General features: G+C 39.6%; 1 protein-coding gene across 2 annotated transcripts in view; it reads left to right on the forward strand.

The window, feature by feature from the left end:
• The window catches only part of TMEM178A (transmembrane protein 178A), a 52,642-nt gene that overhangs the window by 27,815 nt on the left and 2,247 nt on the right, over positions 1 to 22,580 (forward strand). Inside the window, exons 1-3 of one of the 2 annotated variants that reach the window (XM_032239395.1) lie at positions 4,910 to 5,898; positions 11,221 to 11,334; positions 14,120 to 14,257. In XM_032239395.1, the coding sequence (XP_032095286.1) occupies positions 14,152 to 14,257 (106 nt within the window). In that variant the 5' untranslated portion in view covers positions 4,910 to 5,898; positions 11,221 to 11,334; positions 14,120 to 14,151. Of the gene's footprint in view, positions 1 to 4,909; positions 5,899 to 11,220; positions 11,335 to 14,119; positions 14,258 to 22,580 lie in introns of those variants that run through there. The other variant, XM_032239394.1, reaches the window with a different exon arrangement.

Raw genomic sequence — 22,580 nt, forward strand, 5'->3', positions numbered from 1 at the left:
ATATATATATATATACAATGGAATATTATTCAGCCTTAAAATAGAAGGAAATGCTGTCACATGTGACATGAATGGACCTGGAAGACATTGTGCTAAGTGAAACAAGCCAGTTATGGAAAGACAAATACTGTATGATCTCACTTACATGTGGAATCTAAAATATTCAAACTGATAAAAGCAGAGAATAGAATAGTGGTTATCGGAGGGTAGAATGGTGATAACCAGGGGCAGGGAAAATGGGGAGATAGATGTTGGTCAAAAAGTACAAAGTTTCAGCTATGCAAGATTCATAAATTCTGGAGGTCTATGTACAGCATGGTAGATAGATAACAATATTGTATTACAGACTTGAAATTTGCTAAAAGGGTACAACTTAAGTGTACTCACTATACACACCCACAAAGGGTAACTATGTGGTGTGATGGATATATTAATTAGTCTGATTGTGGTGATTATTTCACAGTATACACAGCTATGAAGTTTTGTACCTTAAATGTATACAATAAAAATGGCTAAGATGGTGGATTTTGTGTTATGGGTATTTTACCAAAATAAGAAAAATTGGAGGAAGAAAGACAGTGATTGATAGTTGGCCACTTTTTTTCTTCTAAATGCTGGAAATGAGGATGAAATTACAAGTACTATAGTCGCTAGGTCACACTTTATTGGTCCTGCCTATAAAGTGGGAGGAGAGAGGGAACAGAGTGACATTAACAGTTATTAAGCACCTATTCTAGGCTAGGCAGTGTGTTAGGACAGTGTATATGTATTATCTCATTTGATCCTTATGACAATAATGTGAGATTGTGTTACCACCTATTTTACAAATGAAGAAATACAGCCTCAGAGTAGTCAAGCTGATTGCTCTAAGTCACACAGCTGGTCCTGAAAGCCAGTATTCTAGTTTATACTTTTGTATGATACTTCTTACCCACACACAGAAGGTAGAAAAAATACATTCCCAAATTTCTCTTAACATTTGGGAGCATGAAGGTTTAATTAAGTTTACAATTTAAAGTTACGTTCACTGATGTTCACTCTAAAATAATGTGATACTAGAGAGTGAAGAAAGCTGAGCTTTGTTTCCCATCCTATTTGGATGCTTTGCTGAATCCAAGGGATTTTAAGTTCAGGTTTGTAAAAACAATAGCTTTAGTCCCACATTCTGTTAAGACAACTTTTGTTCTGACTATATTGATCTTTCTGAGGTCAGTATGTTGTGACCAGAGCAAGGGTAACCAGTGGTGACTGTTAGCCTGTTTTTGTAACATGGTATCCCTTGTGAAAAGGAAAGTCCACAGTGTGTTCCACATGAGCATCAGCTGAATTGATGGCTGTGTTCAGTTTCACATGAGACAATGGCTCTGGGAACAAGGTACAGGACAGGTGTCATGTCTTGCCTGTGTCTGCCTTTTTTCTAACAGCATAATCAGGTCCCTTTTCCCCTGAGCTGGAGAGAAAAGAATAATGTCTCTACATTGTGATTCCCTTGTCTCTTGCTACAGAGGGAAGAAAAAGGAAAGGAGAAGAGGAGAGCAGGGAGGGAGATTCCTCTATAAGCCACATAAAATTATATCTTCTCTTTGGTCTTGAATGGTAAATACTGTACCTGCCACACCAGATAGGTCACCAACTGTATGCCAAGATGGTTCTGAGAATCTCTGGTTTTAAATTTTAAAATCCTAGATTACTTTTGATTATAGATACAATATAATAACTACATTAAAGGAGATTTAAAACTTAATTCAGCAAGCCAGTGGTCAGCCTAACCCAATGACAGATTCCACTTTTGCACAGGATCGTGCCTTTTTGAACACTATTATTTCTGGTGCACTTCTCAGTCACTTTTTTTTAAGCTTCTGTGATGATATTTACTATTTCTGAAATGGGTTGAATGTATATGGCTTGTCATTGAACCCTCCCTCTTTGGCCTCTGGAGATCATGTGTTTGTAGTTCAAGGAACTCACCTGAGTCTTGCCTTTAAGAAATAGTCCATTTGTCTGGATTTGTTCAGATAAATAAAGTAGCAGTAGTAAGAGTAATAATAATTAAAGCTCACACTAATAATATTATATTATTATTTCATGTAATCCTCCTTTGAGATAGATGAACTGTCATTGTCTATGTATTACAGCTGAGGAAACTGGTGCTCAGAGGGCTTAAATAACTCTCCAAGGGCTCACAGATAGTGAATAGTGAAGCCAAAATGCAAATCCAGCCTGTCTTGCTCCAGAGAGAATATAGAGTGAACACAGATAAAATTTCTTAGTTACCAGGAAGTTGAGTCTCCATTAATAATAAGAAACAACTATGGCAGAACCAGATATAGTATGTGGTAGATGAAGAATCTAAAGAAAGAATAACTCACACCTTTCAGTCCCTTTCTGTATCAAACATTCTTGCTCTAGTTGCTTTTATTTTCGTTGGAGTCTTACTCATTTTCATCTAGCAATCTCCCCTCTCCAGGATGGAAGCCACATGAGACTCTTGAGCGTTTGAAATGATGCTTGTCTGAAAAGAGATGTGCTATAAGTAGAAAACCTCAGATTTAGATTTTGAAGACTTAGTATGAACAATTATATAAAATTTCTCATTAACAGCTTTCAAAGTATTGATTGCATGTCAAATTAAAAGATGTTAAAATTAATCTCACTTATTTTTAAAAGTATGACCATCAGAATATTTAAAATTCTTTTGACTTGCATTGTATTTCTACTGGACAGAGCTGCTTAGATTTACTAATTAGTATCTCTCTTCTTTGAGTTCTGCAGACTAGATGATGAAAGGTCTGTCTTCAAGAGCTTTACCTTTGGAACTGGTTTTAGCCATTTGAGGTTCAAAAGTCAGTGTTAAGCCCCTAAACTTACTGTATTTAGTTTATTTATTTTAACAAGTTTAACTGTTTATACCCAATACGGGGAGTGATAAGGAAAGCATTTTCTTTTGCCTGCTTAGCCCTTGCTTTGCTCTGAAATCAAATCTCTGACCAAAACATGGCTGCTACCCTGTCCTGTGACCACATGATTGATTTTTCTTTTCAAACTGGGATGTGTGCTGGGGAAAGAATTCTTTATTTTTCTGCTCATGGGCCAGTTGAGGAATTCCAAGTTGCCTTTGAAATGTTTAAGAAATGGTATAGCCCATTATTATCTCTTTCTGCTAGAGAACCTTAAGCATTAGTTATACTGCTATTGCCATCAACAATTTCAGACATGTCTCTTAAATGTTGTGTATCCAGAAAAAAGAAGTCACAGCCTCCCTGCTTAAGGAACTTGGGACATTCATGAGAAGGCAGACTTTCTGATCTATTAGGCAGCGGCAGAGACTGAGTAATCAAGAGTAAGATGGTGAGGCTCAGTCTCTAACTTCAACATAGAGCCAGCAAAGAGAGTGAGCTCTGTGGCCTGCACCTTAAGTGTTTGGGGAGGGCTTTTCGAAGGCAGTGAGCCTGGAGGGATTAGTAGTTTTTGGACTGTTCCAAAGTTAGCAGTGTAGGCTAGGATGGTCACAGAAATGGGGATGAAGTTGCCAGGGGATGACTCGGGGAGGGAGGGAAGTAACCCCTGGGAACTAGTTACAGGTAAGTGTAAGTGAGGTTGTAAGTGGGAATAGATGATAGGGGTCTAGAGTCTCAGTCTGATTCAGGGGGAACCCAATTGTGTGTTCCTAAGCAGAGTCAGACAATGAAAACTCCAATCTCATGTTCTGAGGGACCGCATGTGATTTTCTGATCTTCTGTTTGTCAGTGTGGAAGTTGGCACACAATGGCAAAGCATTAAAACACTTAAATAATTATATAGTATTTATATGTGTCAGACACTTTATTTTTAAATAAATACAAAATTTTAAAACAAATACATAATTATATCATGGCAAGTGAAACTGCTTCTCACTTATAATAGTCAATTTAAAGCCACATATTAAGTTAATGATACTGTAAAAAGCAGGTAGATGTAACAACAACCTTTAAGGTTTTCATCTTGCATTTTACTGATGGACACCTGAGCCTCCAGAGGCCCCAAAACTTCACACAGCAGATTTATCTAGCAGTGGCATGCAGGGCAGGTTGAGAGTTGAGTAAGGAGATCAGTTAGCAAATTCTTCAGGAGGGAGGTGATGGGAGTCTCGCTCTGAAGTGGCGAGAATGGGGAAGAAACATGAGTGCTGTTGGTTGGGCCATTGCTCAGGTAGCTGTTGTCATGTGTCTGTTTATTTGTCTGTACACTTGGGTTAATCTGTGATGACCATTTAGGGTGCAGACTCCTGGTGTGTTGCAGTGGTTCTGTATGGCAAATTTAGGGGTGCCAAGAGAGAACTCATAATACAATGCTGACATTATGGAGTGCTTATCGTGGGCCACACATCTTATGCTAAGATCCTGAGTTACCTCTTTCATTCCTAACCATAATTCACTGAGGTATCTGCCATTATCCCCCGTCTTTTATAGACGGGGGAACCAAGGCTCAGAGAGCTACAGTAGTTTGCCACAAGTCACACAGCTGGGATTCAAACCCAAGTCTGTCTGACTGCAAGGCCTTGAACCATCATGTATACCGCCCCCCTCATTATTGATAGTAATGACTGTTGATAGCATATTTCTCCTGTTTCTCCCTCATTTAACCTTGAGTAGGGGTTTCTATGACTTAGCTTGGAACTCAGCATTGGAAATAACAGAAATTCACTAGGCAAAAAGCTCCATTTCTCACCCCCCGTGCCACATACTTATATATCTTATTCTATGGTTTATATCATCATTAAAGTGGCTCTACTTGGCCCTTTAAGAAGCTAATTAATCACTAAATATAAACCACAACTTGTTCTTTTCAATCCTCTGCATGTTTCTTCCCCCCATTGTGTGATGCCATCTGGTGCTATGAGCTCATGCTTTTTGTGTTCCTTTTCAGAGAGCCAGATTCATTGCTCTCTAAGCCCAGAAAGCCAGTTAATTTCAAAGTTTGCATGTATGACTTTGAAACAATTGGAATCTAATGCCTCCTTGTGGATTTTCACAGTATAAATTATTCCTTAACATAACATCGCGTGGAACTTCCGTCTTTACCACCATCATATATATATGTATGCTCCTCTTTTTATCAAAAAGACCTAATTTGTCTTTGGTTGCTTGATTTGTTCTGCCAAGCAACTACAGGTCTTTTCCTATAATATTTTAGTTGTTTCATTTTGTCAATTTAATACATGTGCTGTAGGGAGCCAAACCTTAATAATATTGCTTTCCTCTTCAAATCTGTCTGACTTTCTGCTATGACAGTGGAACAAGTGTTTAAGAACAAGGACATAAAACAGCTAATGGCAGGTCTGTAACACTGCTGCTGAGCTGTCTTTGATTCTCACTTTCTCATTCTGCCTGAAGTCTCTAATCATCTTCCAAGGGAGTGGAACACCTGGACCATAGAACATTTTCTTGCAAACTCAGCTGTGGAGCTCTGGGCTCACTACCAGACCCTCACTCTTTGGAGTTCTTGAGTACTTCTTGCTCCTGTCAGCCCAGATCTCATCATTTTCCCTACCCTCTTTCTCTTCTCATTTCAGAATTCTTGGCACTTTAAATTTAGCCTGAGAGCCCCATGGAGAAGGAAAGGGGATTTAGTGATGTGTGCACTACTTACCTCATTCCTGGCACATGCAGAGGAAGCAGGAGAACCCTGGGCCAGCTGCCACCTCCTTCCTGTTACTTTTCTTGCCCACTGGGATCCTGCCCTTTACAAGCAAGGAGTAAAGCAGGAGATGGGCCTTGAGAATATATGCAGTGATTTAAAAGGGACCACACATTTCCCTAGCATGGAATCTGTTCTAAGGCCAGCTCTTCTGAGTTTGAGAAAATAGTTTCTCCCCAGTTCACACTCTCTCCAGCATTGAGCAGCTTCTGCGCGTTGCAGGTAGGATGAAGCCGCTGAGTCAGCCATGTAACCAACCCAATATCCTTCAATTAAGAATCAGCTTTGTTTCCAGAAGAGCATATGTTGGTGCTAAATTGGAAAGATTGTTTTTTATTTCAAATTGACAGTACATGTAGTAACTCTAGATTAAGCATCCACAAAATTAAGATGTATTTCTAGAAAACTAAGGCCTGCTAACTTTTCTGAGTGACAGGATTTAATATATAAAGTTTGGGTAACAGCATATATGTTAAAGCTTGGTTACAACCTTGTACCATGGCCTCAGACTAGTTACTTAACTCTCAGAGCTTCAGATTGTTTTACTCATTTAGTGTAGTTAGTAATACCTTTTATATTTAGCTCACAGGGTTGTTGATTAGTAGCAAATGGATTTTGTCAAATGCCATTTCTACATCTTTGAGATTATCAGGTGGTTTCTGACCTTTATTCTGTTGATATGGTATATTGCATTAATTGATTTTCATATATTGAAACAATCTCGCATTCCTGAGACAAATCCCACCGGGTCATGACATACAGACCTATTCAAATGTTGCTGAAGTCAGTTTTCTAATATTGTGCTGAGGAATTTTGCATATCTATTCAGAAGGGGTAGTATGTAATTTCCTTTTCTTGTGATGTCTTTGTTTTTTTGTATCAGTGTAATACTGGCCTCATGGAAAGAAGTAGGAAGGTTCCTTCATTTTCTATTTTTTTTGTTTTGAAGAGTCTATGAAGGATTGTTAATTCTTCCTTAAACATTTGGTTAAATTTACCAGTGAAGCCATCTGGTCATGGACTTTTCTTTGTGACAAGTTTTTACTAAGTTAATTACTAAGTCAGTTTCTTTACTTGTTATAGATGTATTAGATTTTCTATTTCTTCTTGAGTTAGTCTTGGAGTTTTATATTTCTAGGTATATGCCATTTTATCAGTTTTATTTAATTTGTTGGCATGTAATTTTTCACTGTGTTCTTTTAAGCTTTTCTGTATTTTTCTAAGATTGTAATAGCCTCTGTTTCATTCCTAATTTTAGTAACTTAAGTCTCCTGCCCTTTTTTTTTTTATTTTTTGAGACACAGTCTTGCTGCATTACCCATGCTGAAGTGCCAGTGGCACCATCTTGGCTCACTGCAACCTCCACCTCCCAGGTTCCAACAATCTTTGTGCCTCAGCCTCCTGAGTAGCTGGGATTGCAGACATATGCCACCACACCCAGCTAATTTTTTGTATTTTTACTAGAGATGGGGTTTCTGTATGTTGGCCAGGCTGGTCTTGAACTCCTGGCCTCAAGTGATCCACCTGCTTCAGCCTCCCAAAGTGCTGGGATTATGGGCATAACCAAATTTCGGTTTTGTTTATTTTCTCAGTTTTTAATTCTTTGTTTTATGTATTTCCACCCTAGTTTTATAATCTCTTTCCTTAGTGTGCTTTTTTTTTTCTAGTTTTTTTTATTTTTTATTTTATTTTTTTTTTTTTATTTTTTTTAGGGTTGAAAGTTAGAATACTGATTTGAGCTCTTTTGGGTTTTGTTTTTGTTTTGGGACAGAGTCTCACTCTGTCATCCAGGCTGGAGTGCAATGGTGCAATCTCAGCTCACTGCAGCCTACATCTCCTGGGTTTAAGCAAGCCTCCCACCTCAGCCTCCCAAGTAGCTAGGACTATAGGAGCATGCTATCATGCCTGGCTAATTTTGTTTATTTTTTGTAGAGACAGGGTCTCACTTTGTTGCTCAGGCTGATCCTGAACTCCTGGGCTCAAATGACCCTTCTACCTCCGCCTCTCAAAGTGTTGGGATTACAGGCATGAACTACTGTTCCAGGTGAGATCTTTTTTTATTATAGTCTTTTACAGCTATAAAGTTCTCTCTTAGCATTGCTTTAGCTGCATCACATAAATTTTGGTGTGTTGTGATTTTGTTTTTATTAATTCCAAAATGTTTTCTAATTTTCTCTAGTGATTCCTTCTTTGCCTTATCGGTTATTTTAGGAGTATGTTCCTTAATTTCCACAAATTTGTGAATTTCCCAAATTTTCTTTTATTATTTATTTCTAATTTCATTGCATTCTGGTGAGAGAACTTGCTTTGCATGATGTTAATATTTCTAAATTTATCGAGATTTATTTTATTGCCTACATATGGTCTATCCTAGAGAATATTCTTTGTGCATTTGAGAAGAAAGTGTATTTTGCTGTTGTTGGATGGAGTGTCCACAGATGTCTCTTGTATCCCGTCTCTCTTCCTCTGTACTATTATTGTCATACAAATTACATGTTTACACATTGCATGCCCATCAACAGAGATTTATAATTATTGCTTTATGTCTTTTAAATCAGATAGGAGAAAAAAAGAGTTACAAACAAAAATACATTTATTCTGTCTTTTATGGTGACCTATATTGTAACCTTTGCATGTGCTCTTTGTTTTTTAAATATGGGTTCAGATATTATCCTTCATTTCACCCTAAAGGACTCCTTCTAGTATTTATTTTAGGCCAGGCCTGCCAGAGATAGATTCTCTCAGTTTTTGTTTAGCTGGGAATATTTTAATTTTTTCTTCATTTCTGAAGAATAACTTTGATGCATATAGGATTCTTAGCTGACAGTCTTCTTATTTCTGTGCTTTGAATGTGTCATCCTATTCCCTCCTGGCCTCCATGATTTCTAATGAGAAATCAGCTGATAATCTTTCAAAGGTTGTTTTTGTGTATATGATAATTTGCTTTCTTGTTGCTTTCGAGATTCTCTCTCTGTCTTTGGCCTTCAACAGTTTGATTATCATACATCTGGGTGTGGGTCTCTGAGTTTATCTTGTTTGTAGTTACTTGAACTTCTTAGATATGGAGATACATGTTTGTAATGAAATTTGGGAAGTTTTTGGCAATTATTTCTTCAAATACTCTTTTTTGCTCCTCTTTCTTTCCTCCTTTTTGCAGTTCTCATTATGCTTGTGTTGGTGGCTCACAAGTCCCTGAGGCCCTGATCATTTTTTAAATCTTCCTTTTTTGTTTATTTTTCTCAGACTGGATAATTTCAATTGGTCTGTCTTCAAGTTTGCTGCTTTTTTTTTTTCCACCTCAAAATTTCTTTTACACCTGTTAAGTGCATTTTTCTTTTCAGTTATTATACTTTTCAACTCCAGAATTTCTTTTTTTTTCCTTTTCAAGAATACTTCTGTCATGTTACTGATATTCTCTCTTTAGTGAAACACCAGTCTCATACTTTAGTTCTTTGGATATGGTTTTCTTTACTTCTTTGAACATATTTAAAATAGCTGATTTAAAGTCTTTGTAAGTTAAGTCTATATTTGGGCTCCCTCAGTGACAACTTCTATTGATTGCATTTTTTTCTTGTTCTTTGCATGTCTTGTACTTTTTTTGCTGAAAAGTGGGCATTTTAAATAACACACTATGGCAACTCTGAAATTAGATTCTTGCCTCTCTCCAGGGTTGATTATTGTTTTTATTGTTGGTGGTGGTATTCCTTTAGTGGCTTCCCTGAACGGATCCTATGAGGTCTGCATTCTTTGTCATAGGAGGCCCCATAAGTCTCTGCTTGATTAGCTTAGTGGTAAACTAATGATTGTACAGAAATGTTCTGAGCCTGCTAGAGCCAATAAACCTTCCGGTCTTTGTCAATGGGGTCTATGTGCTTGTTGAGTATGCCTTCATCTCTGCCGTAGCTTTCACTTCCTGCTTACAGAGCCTCAAGGCCAGTCTGATAAGTAGCAAATGGAATGATAGTTTTGGAAAATTACAAATGTAAGCTACATTTGTGGTCCTTTAACTGTCATTGTTCTCATACCCTATTCTTTGCCCTTTGGAAGCACAGACATTTCCCGACAGATAAACAGCTAACTAATATGAACATAGCTACCTTTAATGCCTTAGACCCCACAACCACTGTCATGGGGTTCATGTTGAAAAAACAAATTAAAAAAAAAAGAACTTTGAATTTTAAGAAAATGTGTGGTTTCATTAGAAAAAAAAAGCTTCCAAAAATCAGAGATAATTTGGGTAGTTTTTCTCAAAATGAGATTCAAGGACTACCTGCATCAGAATTACTTGGGATGCTTGTTAAAATTCAGGTTCCTGGCTCCATCTCAAAACTTTTGATTTGGTATACCTGGGGTGAGGTCCAGGAGTTTACATTTTTAACAAGCCATGTAGGTGACTCTTACGTACACTAATATCTGAGAAACTCCTTAGGGAAGATGATCCTGTTAGGAACATTCACAGGAGGGACTGACCGGCTCATGATGCAAACTGTGCTTAAGTATTAATCTCTTCCTTTCACTGTCTAATCTTTTTAAAATTTCACTTGTATACACACTCAGATTCCACCGATTAGAGATTTATTTGCATCTATTAGAATTTTTTTAAACAGCTGCCAGTGTTAAAGTACTAACATTCATTCACACCTTTTAAAAAAATTAGTTCAATCGGATTGCATTTATTCAAACAACTGGCCAATATGATTTTAAATGAGAGAAGAACATTTTATATGTTTTTTAAATTTTGAGACAGAGTAGATGCTTTTCATGAAATTCTAAAGTCTTTAGGAGAAGAGAAGAATGGACCCATGTTAATTTATGCAGTAACACATGGGTGTGTGGGGTGGGTGTGAGGAGGTAGAGTGTACTAGATGAATCAATGTGTACACCTGCCCATATCAAAATATTGTGTCTAGGGCTGGCCATATCCAGATAGGGGAGGAAAATTATTTTCTTTCTTGTTACTACTTTCAGTATTACCCTTTTCCTCGAGATCTAGAATTCAGGTCTGTATAATGGGATTAAGGAATGACATCAGCTCACTAGGGTTAAATAGGCTTTTAAGGGTTGTCTGGAAATATAATCACTACCTAAACCACGTGGAAGGTTATCTTTATAGAAAAATGTCTTCTGGTTTCCAAATAACACATTTCCCAATGAACTTCTTGAGGCTACCCATTTGAAAGTTTGAGACTGGATCAGATTCAGATGTGTGATTTATTTGTGTTAATTTAAAATTCTAAGCTGATCTTCCCAACCATCTGTGTACTTTTAGGCCATTTATCCTTGAGGAATTTTGTGTTTAGGTAAAACAAACTCTGTATTGGAAAACAATTAGGGGAGTATAGGTCCTCATACAATTTAATACATTAAAAAATGAAACCTGATTTTAAACATTATTTTATGTTTTATGATTTTATTGCTCTGAATCAAGAGATTCTTATCCCCTCTCCCATTCAGTCCAGGTTAGGTTACATTATTCTGCCTCAGGTCTCAGAATTCTGTTACAAATAAGCAGACTCGTAAATTGCATTTCTTATTTCCTTCAAGGTATTGCGCAGAGATGCACGGCCATCAAGTATCATTTTTCTCAGCCCATCCGCTTACGAAACATTCCTTTTAATTTAACCAAGACCATACAGCAAGATGAGTGGCATCTGCTTCGTAAGTATTTCCAAGACAGGTTCAGAGAGGAAATGGTGTCTTTTTGAACAAAAGTCCCACCACCCCTCTTACATCTGGACAGAATGATGTTATTCTTACCCTCTGAGAGCCTCTGGCCCCAATCAGATGTGGTCAGAGACTCAGAGGATCATTTTCACTATGCTGTGGACACAGCTTGCTTAAAAACAAAATGTGTGGAAACCTGGTATGAGGCCCTGTGAGATAGTCTGCCCTGGTGGCATCTGGACACAGCTGCCTACTGAATCTTTTGTTTGCTGAGTCGTTGGATGTAAGGACCTGCTGTACCCCTTGTCTTAGTAAACCAAGGAGATTATACCTCAGGTGCTCTTATTTTTGTTTTGTATGTATGGTATTTATTTTAGCTACTGTGTTTATCTCAGACCTTTGTATTTCTGCTAAAATACCTTTATGAGTGTATGTCATAATTTTCTCAGAGGGTGCCTACATCTCAATGAAAGGAACTATTCTTTTTCACTGTCAGGAAAATGTGAAATTCTAGAAAGGATCCTGCAGCGTGAAACTAAAGAGGGCTGATAGTTACCTAAAAACTAGTGATTTAAGCTGCCTGGTGATAGATGTTTCCCCAAACAGAAAGCTACAGTGAATGTTTTTTGGTCCTTGCCCCCATCAGAGATGGACATTGTTATTTTCCAATAAAATAAGTAACGAGGACTTCAGGACCTTGTTTGGTGGCCAAAGCCACTGTAGACAAATAATCAGAGTGTCATTCTGTACGTAAATCTCTCTGTGGATTAAAAGGCGTTGTTCTGAATCACAAGCACATAGCTCTATGATATTGCCAGAGCAGTGGTCTAATATTATACATACTATGACTGGCCACTTTAAGACTTAATCATCTTTCCAGAGAGCCACGTACTTACTCTTTAATAGTTTGTACCCTGTGATTGCCCAGGAAGGCAATATTTGAGCATTCTTCTTTTAATCCTTTTTGGAGTTCTCATGGAAAGATGCTTTTAGCAGTCTCATGCATGTCTGTTTCTAAAAAGTCACACTTGGTGATCCGTAGCACATTTACTGGATAAGCTTAACATGACTGGTACTAATGCAAATCCCATGTGGATTATATCTGAACCTTGTGCCTTTTCATAGTCACAGAAAATAGACTGTCACTCAAACCACAGGAAATTTGGTAGGCTATAAGATAATAGTGACTGAACTATTATTACATTTTCCCTGCTCAGATGTGTATGTCTCAAAAGCTCCTTATACTCTTAACATTAAACTCAGCATCTTTAAATTACCACTGTTCCTGGCCCCTTGTTCATTGGTGTCCACATTTCCTCTTCTAGGCAGAAATACTCTTTTAATTTGGATGCCCTGAGCTGGAAATGAGAAATCCCCCTTTAAAAAAGGGATGATCTCTGTGTGGCTAAGATGCTAAGAGCAAGACTGGAAGCTACCGTAATGCATCTTCCACGAAGTCACCCCTAAGATACCCAGTAGCCACACAAACACACAATAAAGTGATGGCTGCATGGGCAATTTCACTTTAGCAGAGCAGCCCGCACTTCAAACAATGTGATGTGCACCTTGTCTTGGCCCCATGTGTACACAGGTGTGCATGATCCACGAGCATTTGCCCAGCCCTGTTACCTGGCCTCGGGGAAGCAGATGTATGCTTGGGATGTGTTGTTTTAAGAATGATGATTGAAATTTAGCTAACAGTTTTTAAAGTTAGCTTTGTTAAAAAAAGAAATTCTTTGAGATGGAGCCTCAAAGTAAATAAAAAAGATTCAAAAGTATTTTTTTTTTTAAAAAAAGAAGGAAGGGAATAGAAAAAGTAAAATAGCCAGAAGGTAGGCAATGAGACTGGTTTAGCAATTCAAGGCAAAGTATGTCCAGATGCATGTAGTCAGCCTACCTCTTGGTTTGGCCAGGGAAGTGGGGAAAGAGCTGGGTTTCTGGCTCAGTGGTCACGGTCGGGGTTTTGCCATAGACCAAACTTGACAGTTGGGCATACAGTGGAGACTCGTCCTGTGGGAACGGTACCTCCTTCACCTGGGAAAATGGATGCCCAGGCTGTGGGACCTATGCTTTAGGGAAGAAGGCATTTACGAGCAGATGTTGCGGAGGAAAGGGTGTTTATGAGCACACGTATCCTATGTGCACTTCACACCACTGTTCCAGTCACCACAGTTGCCTCCACTTTCTCAAATTGTTTTTGAAAATAGGCAATAGATGTAAATGAAGAATTAAATCATTGGCATTTGTGGTGATCAGATAAAACCCTATTTCACAATAGCTTTTTAGGCTCTTCCTCCCAAGCCAGATTATGTACAGCCATTACTATGGTGGTAACCTACAATTCCTTCTTTTTTTTTTTTTTTCTTTTTAAAATTTCAATAGTTTTGGGGGTACAGGTGGTTTTTGGTTAGCCTACATTTCTATTGCTCCATTAAGGCTAACAGAGATATTTCTCAAACCTACCTTGCTCTTGGTTTATTAAGTAATTTGACATCTGTTACTCAGGTCTATCCTGGGCTTGTCCTCTACTCTGTCCTCCACTTGGTATGGACTTCTCCATGGACTCAGAGGGTAGAGTCTGAGTCTCCATTGTTTACACGCCATCTGTCCTCTTATGGAATACCTGGGAAGAGTATTGCCTAAACCTCCTCACCCTGTAGGCTCTAAGCCCATCCATGAAACTTACTAATTTTCACAATCTATACAAAGCTCTAATTCTCTAATTCTTAATAACTTTCCTGATTCTGATTGTGAATGTTTGTGTCTGTTTTGAGATTAGATTTAAGAAGAATCACTGCTGGTTTCCTGGGCATGGCCGTAGCTGTCCTTCTCTGCGGCTGCATTGTGGCCACGGTCAGTTTCTTCTGGGAGGAAAGCTTGACCCAGCACGTGGCTGGACTCCTGTTCCTCATGACAGGTAGGCTGCATGCCTCGGGCCATCTGTCCCAGCCAAGGTGAAGGCTGCTCTGCATGCGGCTAGCTACTGTGGCTTTGTTATCTCCCTGTTAATTTTGTTTTCACTGTTAGAAAAGCAACCAGAAGGTCATTTGGCTTTGCTGGGAAATACAGAATTTAAGGAAACAACAGTGTGAAACATGCAGCCTCCATATCCCCACTGTGGCCTGTTAGTAGGTTAGATAGAAGTGTCTTGGGTTTAATATCAATATGAGCCCAGTCTGTTTTTCTGTCCCTTCTTCTTTTTTTTTTTTTTTTTTTTTTGAGATGGAGTTCCACTTTGTTGCCCAGGCTGGAGTGCAGTGGCACGATCTCAGCCGACTGCAACCTCTGCCTCCTTGGTTCAAGTGATTCTCCTGCCTCAGCCTCCCGAGTAGTTGGGGCAACAGGGATGTGCCACCACAGCTGGCTAATTTTTGTATTTTTAGTAGAGATGGGGTTTTACCTTGTTGGCCAGGCTGGTCTTGAACTCCTAACCTCAGGTGATCCACCCGCCTCGGCCTCCCAGAGTGCAGGGATTACAGGCAAGAGCCACCATGCCCAGCCTTCTGCTCCTTCTTTCATACTGTGCCTCAAATCCTGGCTTGGACTCCCGGCAAACATGGGCCATTGCTTATGAGGTGCCCTCACAGATAGAGGGGGATAGATCAGCACAACTCATCGCCCACTAGATGCCAATTCAAAGGTCATGCCTTGGTGATGGTGTTACTTTTACATACATAACACTCCTTCATTTTACTCCACAGACATCTTTCGAGGACTTACTATATACGAGGCCCTGCTGTGGGTGCTAAAGACACACAATGAATAAGGCAGGCAAAATCCTTGCTCATTTTTATTGTGGAGAGACATAAACAATGATTTGTGGCAGTGATAAAAGCTGTGAAGAAAATAAACAGGGTGAAATAGGGGCTCGGGGAAGATCTTGCTGAGGTGGCACTTTCTGAGCTGATTGGTGAGAAGCAGCCGGTGGTGGGCAGAGTGCAGCAGATGGAGGAAACCGCCAATCCTGAGAGAAGTGGTCAGTGGGGCTGGGGGGGGCCAAGGGACAGGACAGTATCACATGTGGTGGGGGCAGTGGGCAGTGGCCAAGGCTTCAGGGCTTTGTTGGTCATGGGGAAGAGTTTGGATTTGAAGCTAAGGGTAACAGACGCCACTAGGAGGTTTGAAGCAAAGGAGTCACTTGATATTTAAACAAGGGATTGGAAGGGGTGGGGGTGTGGAGACAAGGCTAGGATTTTTTTGTCTAACAGCTAAGGGGTAGTTTTGTCTAAAAAGGTGCCAGGTGCTGAGTTGATGGCTAACACAGACCGAAGGTAGGTTCAGGGAAGAAATCTTTTCTTTTTTCTCCTCCTCCACAAAAAACTCATGTATTAATGATTAGTGAATGCCAAGCTAACTGGGCATTAACAGTTTCACAAAGTATTCTCAGCAACAGAACTAATATTGCCCCAGATAGATAGCCATTTTAAATAGGCTTATTTCCACTTGCCTGGAGTTCTGTTCCTCAAGTGACCATGTCTAGATTTTCTAGTGCTTCTCACTGTGATGGGTCACTTCAGTAAGCCTGTGTTAACAGAAGGCAGCCACACCTCACCAGGGCTGACACTGCTTTCTGACTGTCTGTCTCTGAGGGCTGACAGGCAGGGTGTGCTTTGGCTTCTGGCATGGCCATCCACCCAGCAGCCTTAAGGAACCCACTTCACAGGTAGGGATCCTTCCTTCTAACTCCCACTCGCCCCTGTCCCACCCCACGAAGTGGTGCTGCAATTGGCAGTGATCTGGAATGTGGGGCATCATCACCAGCATCTTGGAACCTTCAGGAGTCACATGGATCCTGCCTAGTTCTGTGCAGAAAACCAATTTAGTTTTTCTAGATTTTGGTGAATACACAGTGGCAACCAGGACTGTGGCACAGGGAGGCTAAAATGTTAGTTTCTGAGATTTGGGAGGAGGATTTGGACCCTCAAGACCAGCCACTGAGTTCCTGCCCAAGAGAGGCGTTTAAAATCCAACTTATAGAGTAAAGCAGATGAGGGCAGCAAAGAATCAAAGAGTGCTATGCTGCACCGAGGATTCCTTTATGCCTCTCCTGGGGCTTCGTGGTTATTTAAAAATCTTCCCCATTTTCTTCTCTCCCTTTCTTTAAGCCCCCATTTCTCTGACTCTTGTCTCCATATATACCAAAGAGGTGCAGATGTATTGTCTCCCAAGCCTGGAAAGGCCCCATAGCGCATCCCCTCATCAGGAAAATGGCGGATGCTCTGGAGTGGACAGAAGCCTCAGTAGGAGTAGTTTTTAAAGGATACTTTAAATATATGTACTGCCTGGATAGTTTCTTATGCTCTTAGCAAATAAAACAATTGTTAGCACTAAAATAAATTGCAAGACCATGAAAGCCTACTGAGTGCTCTTTGGGAGGCCAAGGGGCCAGTCTTGTTTTAAATGAAAGGAAGTTGGAGGTTCAGTGGCAGGTGGCACAGAGGACAGCCAGGACATTCTTGGGCCAGTGCCACCTCTCCCTGTTCTCAGCCCTTATTTTGGATCCATGTGTGGATTGTATCTCTGGACCAGAGGAGCTCAGGAGTCCTCAGGATCGAGCACGGGAAGTTCCTATGTAATTGTTAGGCAACATCAAAACAAGCAAAACAATAGCCTCAATAACAGATACCACCACCACCACCACCACCAACAACAACAACAACAAAAACCCAGACAATAACCTTGGAGCTTGCTAACCAGCTCTGAAGGACTAACAGACACAACCTAACATTGTTAACATTGCTCTGTTTGCTTTGTTTCGGTTGCCCAAACAACTTTATTGGAATGAAGGGGTAATCTACTTAAGACCTTATTACCTAAAAACAAAACAACCTTGTTTCAATATTTCCCTTATTCTGGACCAAATCTTGTCATGCATTTGCTTCATTGTAAAAAAAAGGAAGAAAGGAAAAGGAAGGAGAATAAAGGGGAGGAGATGGAAGAGGGGAGGAAGAGGGGAGAGAAGGAGCCACGGAGTGGCTGTGTGCTGTGCTGGACACACCTCTTCTGCTGCCATGGGATTTAGGGAGGTTTGTTTTGTTTCTGTTACTACAAATAATGCCTTGGAATTTCCTTTGCAAACACTGAGACAACCATGTCAGTCTATTGCATGCGGTAAATTAGCTGTAGAACGTTCACATGCAGTAGCAGGAGATGAGAGCAAAAAAGGGTTAAAAGAATCGATTTTAATTAAGCAGAATGTCCTCAGCCACTCAAGTCAGCATCCTTCCCACAGCTTTTTGATGCTAAACTTAGCCCCTTCTAATGCTCTGCCATCTTCATTCTCTGCCTGAACTTATTAGCTAAACCTTCAAATGAAGAACATCAACCATGTGACAGGTTGGGTGGTTAAAATGGAAACTTTGGAACCATCTTTCTCTTTCTGCCTTATTGATTGCAGGCAGACAGGTCTTGATTATCACATGCGACACAGCAGCCCTGCTGACTGTTGATGCACTTCTGGAGCCAGGTCTCACCCGCTTTCCTCTTCCCTGGGGCCATGCAAGTGTCCTCCCAAAGGGCCAGAGGCAGGCTGCACATCCCCCACGGGCCTCGAACTTAGACTTTGGATGCCATACCCTCTGAGGTTACACACACAGGCACAGAAGCCTACAGAGGAGATTGAGGGAATAAGACTCATCTTCCAGCTTTAAGCTTCTACCCATTACTAGACTATACTGCTTTTAGTGTACTATGAATGAATATTTCCACCTACATTATTAAGCAATGCATTCTATTAGATGGATATAATAATATAATTATAGTCATTATAATTTAAGTTATAAATGTAAATCTTTTAAAAGTTTATTTGGTGCAAACGTTTTTAAACATTTAAATATTTTTATGTCTCTATTGTAGGATTTTTATTATTTTTTAATTCACCAGGAGTCCTAAATATTGGATAAAGTTTGAGCCTCCCTTGGTGGGGGACTCACTGCTCATCCAGTGCATTCACCTTCACAGGCTATGCCTTGAGTGGGCAATTGGAAGATCATACACAGTGTGAAACACTCCCTTCCCGACAGCAGAGACAGAGGAGACAGTCCAGGCAGCCCTAGCAGAGCTCCAGGGACGGTTAATACCCACCCTCACTGGGTTATTGGTTCTTTTGTTTCAATAAATCCAAATAAAAAAAGAAGACTCCACCGTAGCAGGTGCATTGAGTTATCTAGATTATCCATTGATTATGTCCTGAAACTACAGGTCCATGATACTTTTTCTATATCCGTGGGGGCCAGATTTGTTTTGTAATTCAGGATCTTAAAAAGTTTATTTTAGAAGAGGAACATGGTGCATATATCCTGTGTTATTTAACACCCTCAGCAAGGTCTGGGGTGGCATCTTGAAATCAAATACATTAACATTTTTGTAGCTAAACATATGAATATTCACATTAGATGGGATCAGTAAGAACTGGAATAGCCTATGTCAGGCCAGGCCAGGATTTGCCCCTAAAGAGATTGCTTCAATCTTTCAGAAAAGATTGGATACTTTTGGGATTTAGGAATTGCATTTTGTGCGTGTGTGTCTAAGAGTTTGCTTCCCTTTATTAGGTCTGGCAGTCAGTTAGAACAATATAGGAATGGCTTTTTGAGTAATCTGTGTGAAAACTAGCATGAGGCATTTGATGGAAGACCAAAGAGGCCAGAACGATGGGCAGGCCGTCTTTTGAATGAGTAGGGGGAAAAAATCAATGTTTGTGCTTTTGGATGTTGTAGTTACATTATTTATCAAGCAGGCTAAACAGGGTGAAGCAACTTCCACTCCTTTCAGCCTTATAAGCATATTAAAAAACGATGGTCAAAAGAATGGGCCCCATTACCCTAATTATATCTTACCAGCCGGCACCATGATTTTAGGGTAAGAAATTAGGTTGATGATGTGGGAATGTTAGCATAAATTTACTTCTGTCCTGATCTGAAAATATCCCTTCTAGCCTTGTAATTCTGTGATATTGTGGTTTCTTCTAATTAGGAATATTGGCAGAAAACCTCTTAATATTTTATAAGAAAAGTAGCTGCATGCAGGGCTTGTCAGGAAACCAGTAATTTATTCACTTTTTTGAAGATGCTGCCAGCAGTAGTCAGGACTGAGCTCGGGACTCAGGAACTTGAACTCCCCCCCCCACACACTGGGGGCCGCTGACTGGCTGAAGAGTATCAGCTAGGCAGGGGAGAAGTGTAAAGGAAGGGAAAGCCTCAGAATGGAGGAGAAGCCACTTTTCTCCCCATGGAGCTTCAGGAAGGACCATTAGAGTTTAAACTTTCTGAATGCAGAGGTAATACCTTATTCATCCTTCCCTACTCCTTTTGCATACCTTGCATTAATTAGATTGCTGCCCATGAAAATGCAGCATTATCAGAAATAACTTGCTACATAGGTAATCCCTACTTGGGGGTATTTGCGCCGAACTGACTGTTAAGTTGGTAGACCTCAAAGTATTAGAGAATTCAGTTTTGTTCAGGTTTTCTCGACTCCATGTGCTCAGCTCTGTTGGACCCCACACAGAACTTACGGGAAGTCTAAGAGATCTCTACTGCCTTTTCCTGAGATGCAGACAGGAAAGTGGAGTGGAAAGAATGGTTCCTGACCACATCGGTGTTGAACGGAGTCCAGCTGTGACCAAAAAAAGCTCACAAAACTAAACTATCTCTAATATACCAGAACTAGGTTTGGGACATGGTAGATACTCAATAAATAATTGTTGAATAACTTATTGAATAACACTTAAAATAGTAAAATCTTGCTAAACCCTATAAAAAAGCTAAAAGTATACTTTATCATGAGTACACACACACACGCACGCACGCACGCACGCACGCACGCCTGCACACGTATGCAATGTTATGGGCTGAGTTGTGTACTCCCAAATAGACCTGTTGATTCCTTTGTCTCCCACTTCAGAATGTGACAATATTTGAAAATAGAGTCTTTAAAGAGAAAATTAAGTTAAAATGAAGAGATACGGATGGGCCTTAACCCAAATGGCTGGTATCCTTATAAGAAGAGGAGACTTGGTTGTGGTGATAGAGGAGCGATTGTGGGAAGACACAGGGAGAAATGGCCATTGACAAGCCAAGGAGAGAGTCCTCAGTTTAAAAAGCCAATCCCGCTGACAACTTGATCTTAGACGGTAGCCCCTAGAATGGTGAGAAAATAAATTGCTGTTGTTTAAGCCACCCCCAGTCTGTGGTACTTTGTTACGGCAGCTCTGACAAACTCATACGAGTACTATAAGATGTGCATGTGAAACCTAAAATAGAATTCTACACTCTCAACACTGACCTAAAACTATTAACCCAGCTACAGTAAGAATGCTTTTATTATTTCAAACAACCTTTTTCTTGAGGTCTTTGAATTTAGGATTTTTCTGTTTTGTTTTTAAAAATGTCTTGAATGGGTTAGGCTTCTTTTACAAAAGCTTGCTGGAAAAGTTGGAAACAATGCTTTGTCTCCTCTTAGTACATTTCCTCACTCTCCTGCCCATCTCACAAATCATAGCGGTGGCAGCTATATATGTACAAACATTCTTAGAAATGTGAGGCTCTGAAAAGAAGAGCTCCTAGGTAAGCTTTTCTTGTCATTCTCTCCTGCCCTGCTTTCATCTTGCAAAGAACAACTTCGAGAGCACTTTGGAAGGAGAAGAGGTGTTACAGAAGAGCCAGCTATGCTTGTGGGAAGGGGGATGGACAGAGAGGGGACGTATTTGTGGGCAGATAAGTCTTCTCTCCACCATGCTCAGCTGAGTGAATAAAGGCAACAAGAAATAAAACAAGTCTGAATCAAAGTTTGATGCATGCCCTGTTCCAAAAAAACTTAACTGGCATAGAGATGCCACTTAAATTAATACAAATAAATAAAGTAAGACAAAGGGACAATCGGGTTTCCAAAGCAGCATGGATCCAAGAGTGAAATGAGAAGCAGAAAGCATGCCATGAAATCCCATACTTTTGCTCATGGTGGGCTACAGATTTAGCTTTAGGGAGCTTCAGTGCTCTGGCAACTTGGACAAAGAAAAGTTCTATTAGTGACATCATTCACAGTGTCCATGAGGTATGCACAAATCAATTCCCCAGGAAAAGCACAACTGTTCATGACATTGAGGGCAGAGAGAAATCATTCTGGTTAAATCCTCAGGATAGATTGTTTCTTGTCATTATTTTCTATTCAGTATGAACTGGTGGTGTAATGATAGTATTCATGTCATCAAAAGCAATTTTATGGGGTTGGCAGGGGAGAGGAGGTAACAAAATAAATGTTAAGTGTAAAATCAAAGGGAGTATATACGGAAAGATAAATACATTGGACATTCCATTTTCATTTAATTGCTAAGCTGAGTACTAGATTCACTAGGAAGTTTTAATAAATATTCTTGTTTCATGTCTCATTTTGGAATAACAGAATCACAGAAATTTGATACGTTTAGGGACTTCAGTAATCAAGTCTCCCATTCTTTTTTCCCTAGATGAAGAAACCAAGGCTCAGAGATGTTAGGAAATTTCAAGTTTGCATAGTGTTTAGCAGAGCTGGAAAATAGAATAGTTATTTCTCACACCCCACCCAATGCATCTGGACATCAAAGGATGCTTAAAGTTAGGTTTGAACTCAAGCTTTCCTAGGTCATCAAAACCCCATGACTTGTAAAAATGCTTGCTTTTAGGCATTCAGCTGTGTGCAAACAACTAAATGCAGAATAAAGTTGTTTTTCTTGTGAAGAGGTCATTGTTCTATTTTTCTATTTTACTTGTTGATGCTTCAAAGATTATTTTTTCTAACTGCCTATTGTTCTATTACCAGTATTTATTAAAAAGGCCTTGTTATATATAAAAACTGCCTTTGTTTTGGTGCCAGTGAAAACATTTGTGTAGATGTAAGAACATTTGCTTTTCACAAGGTTTGAGAAAAGTGGAGTATTCTTTTTTGAGTGGTCCATTACTTTATGAGAGAATTATTTCCATCTTGATTTTTCTCTTTGAGAACTCAAAGCGATATGTTTGCTATAATAAATTGGAGCAAAAAGTCAGAAGAAAAGATTTTATTCTTTTTAGTAAAACAGAATCACTTTAGAGTTTAAGTGCAGCATTAAGCAAAGAGTAGAAAATATAAAATCATCTCAGATCAAGTGTCCTTTTAATTTAGAACCTTTATTTTCTAAATGCATATTTGGAAAAAGATTCAGGCAGTGTGCTCGTACATGATATACATGGAGGCAGAATTCTAACACTTTTAAGATGGCATTAAGG

Source organism: Sapajus apella, unplaced genomic scaffold, assembly GCF_009761245.1.
Source record: "Sapajus apella isolate SASKATOON/1434 unplaced genomic scaffold, GSC_monkey_1.0 scaffold44, whole genome shotgun sequence".
Taxonomy (NCBI): Eukaryota; Metazoa; Chordata; class Mammalia; order Primates; family Cebidae; genus Sapajus; species Sapajus apella.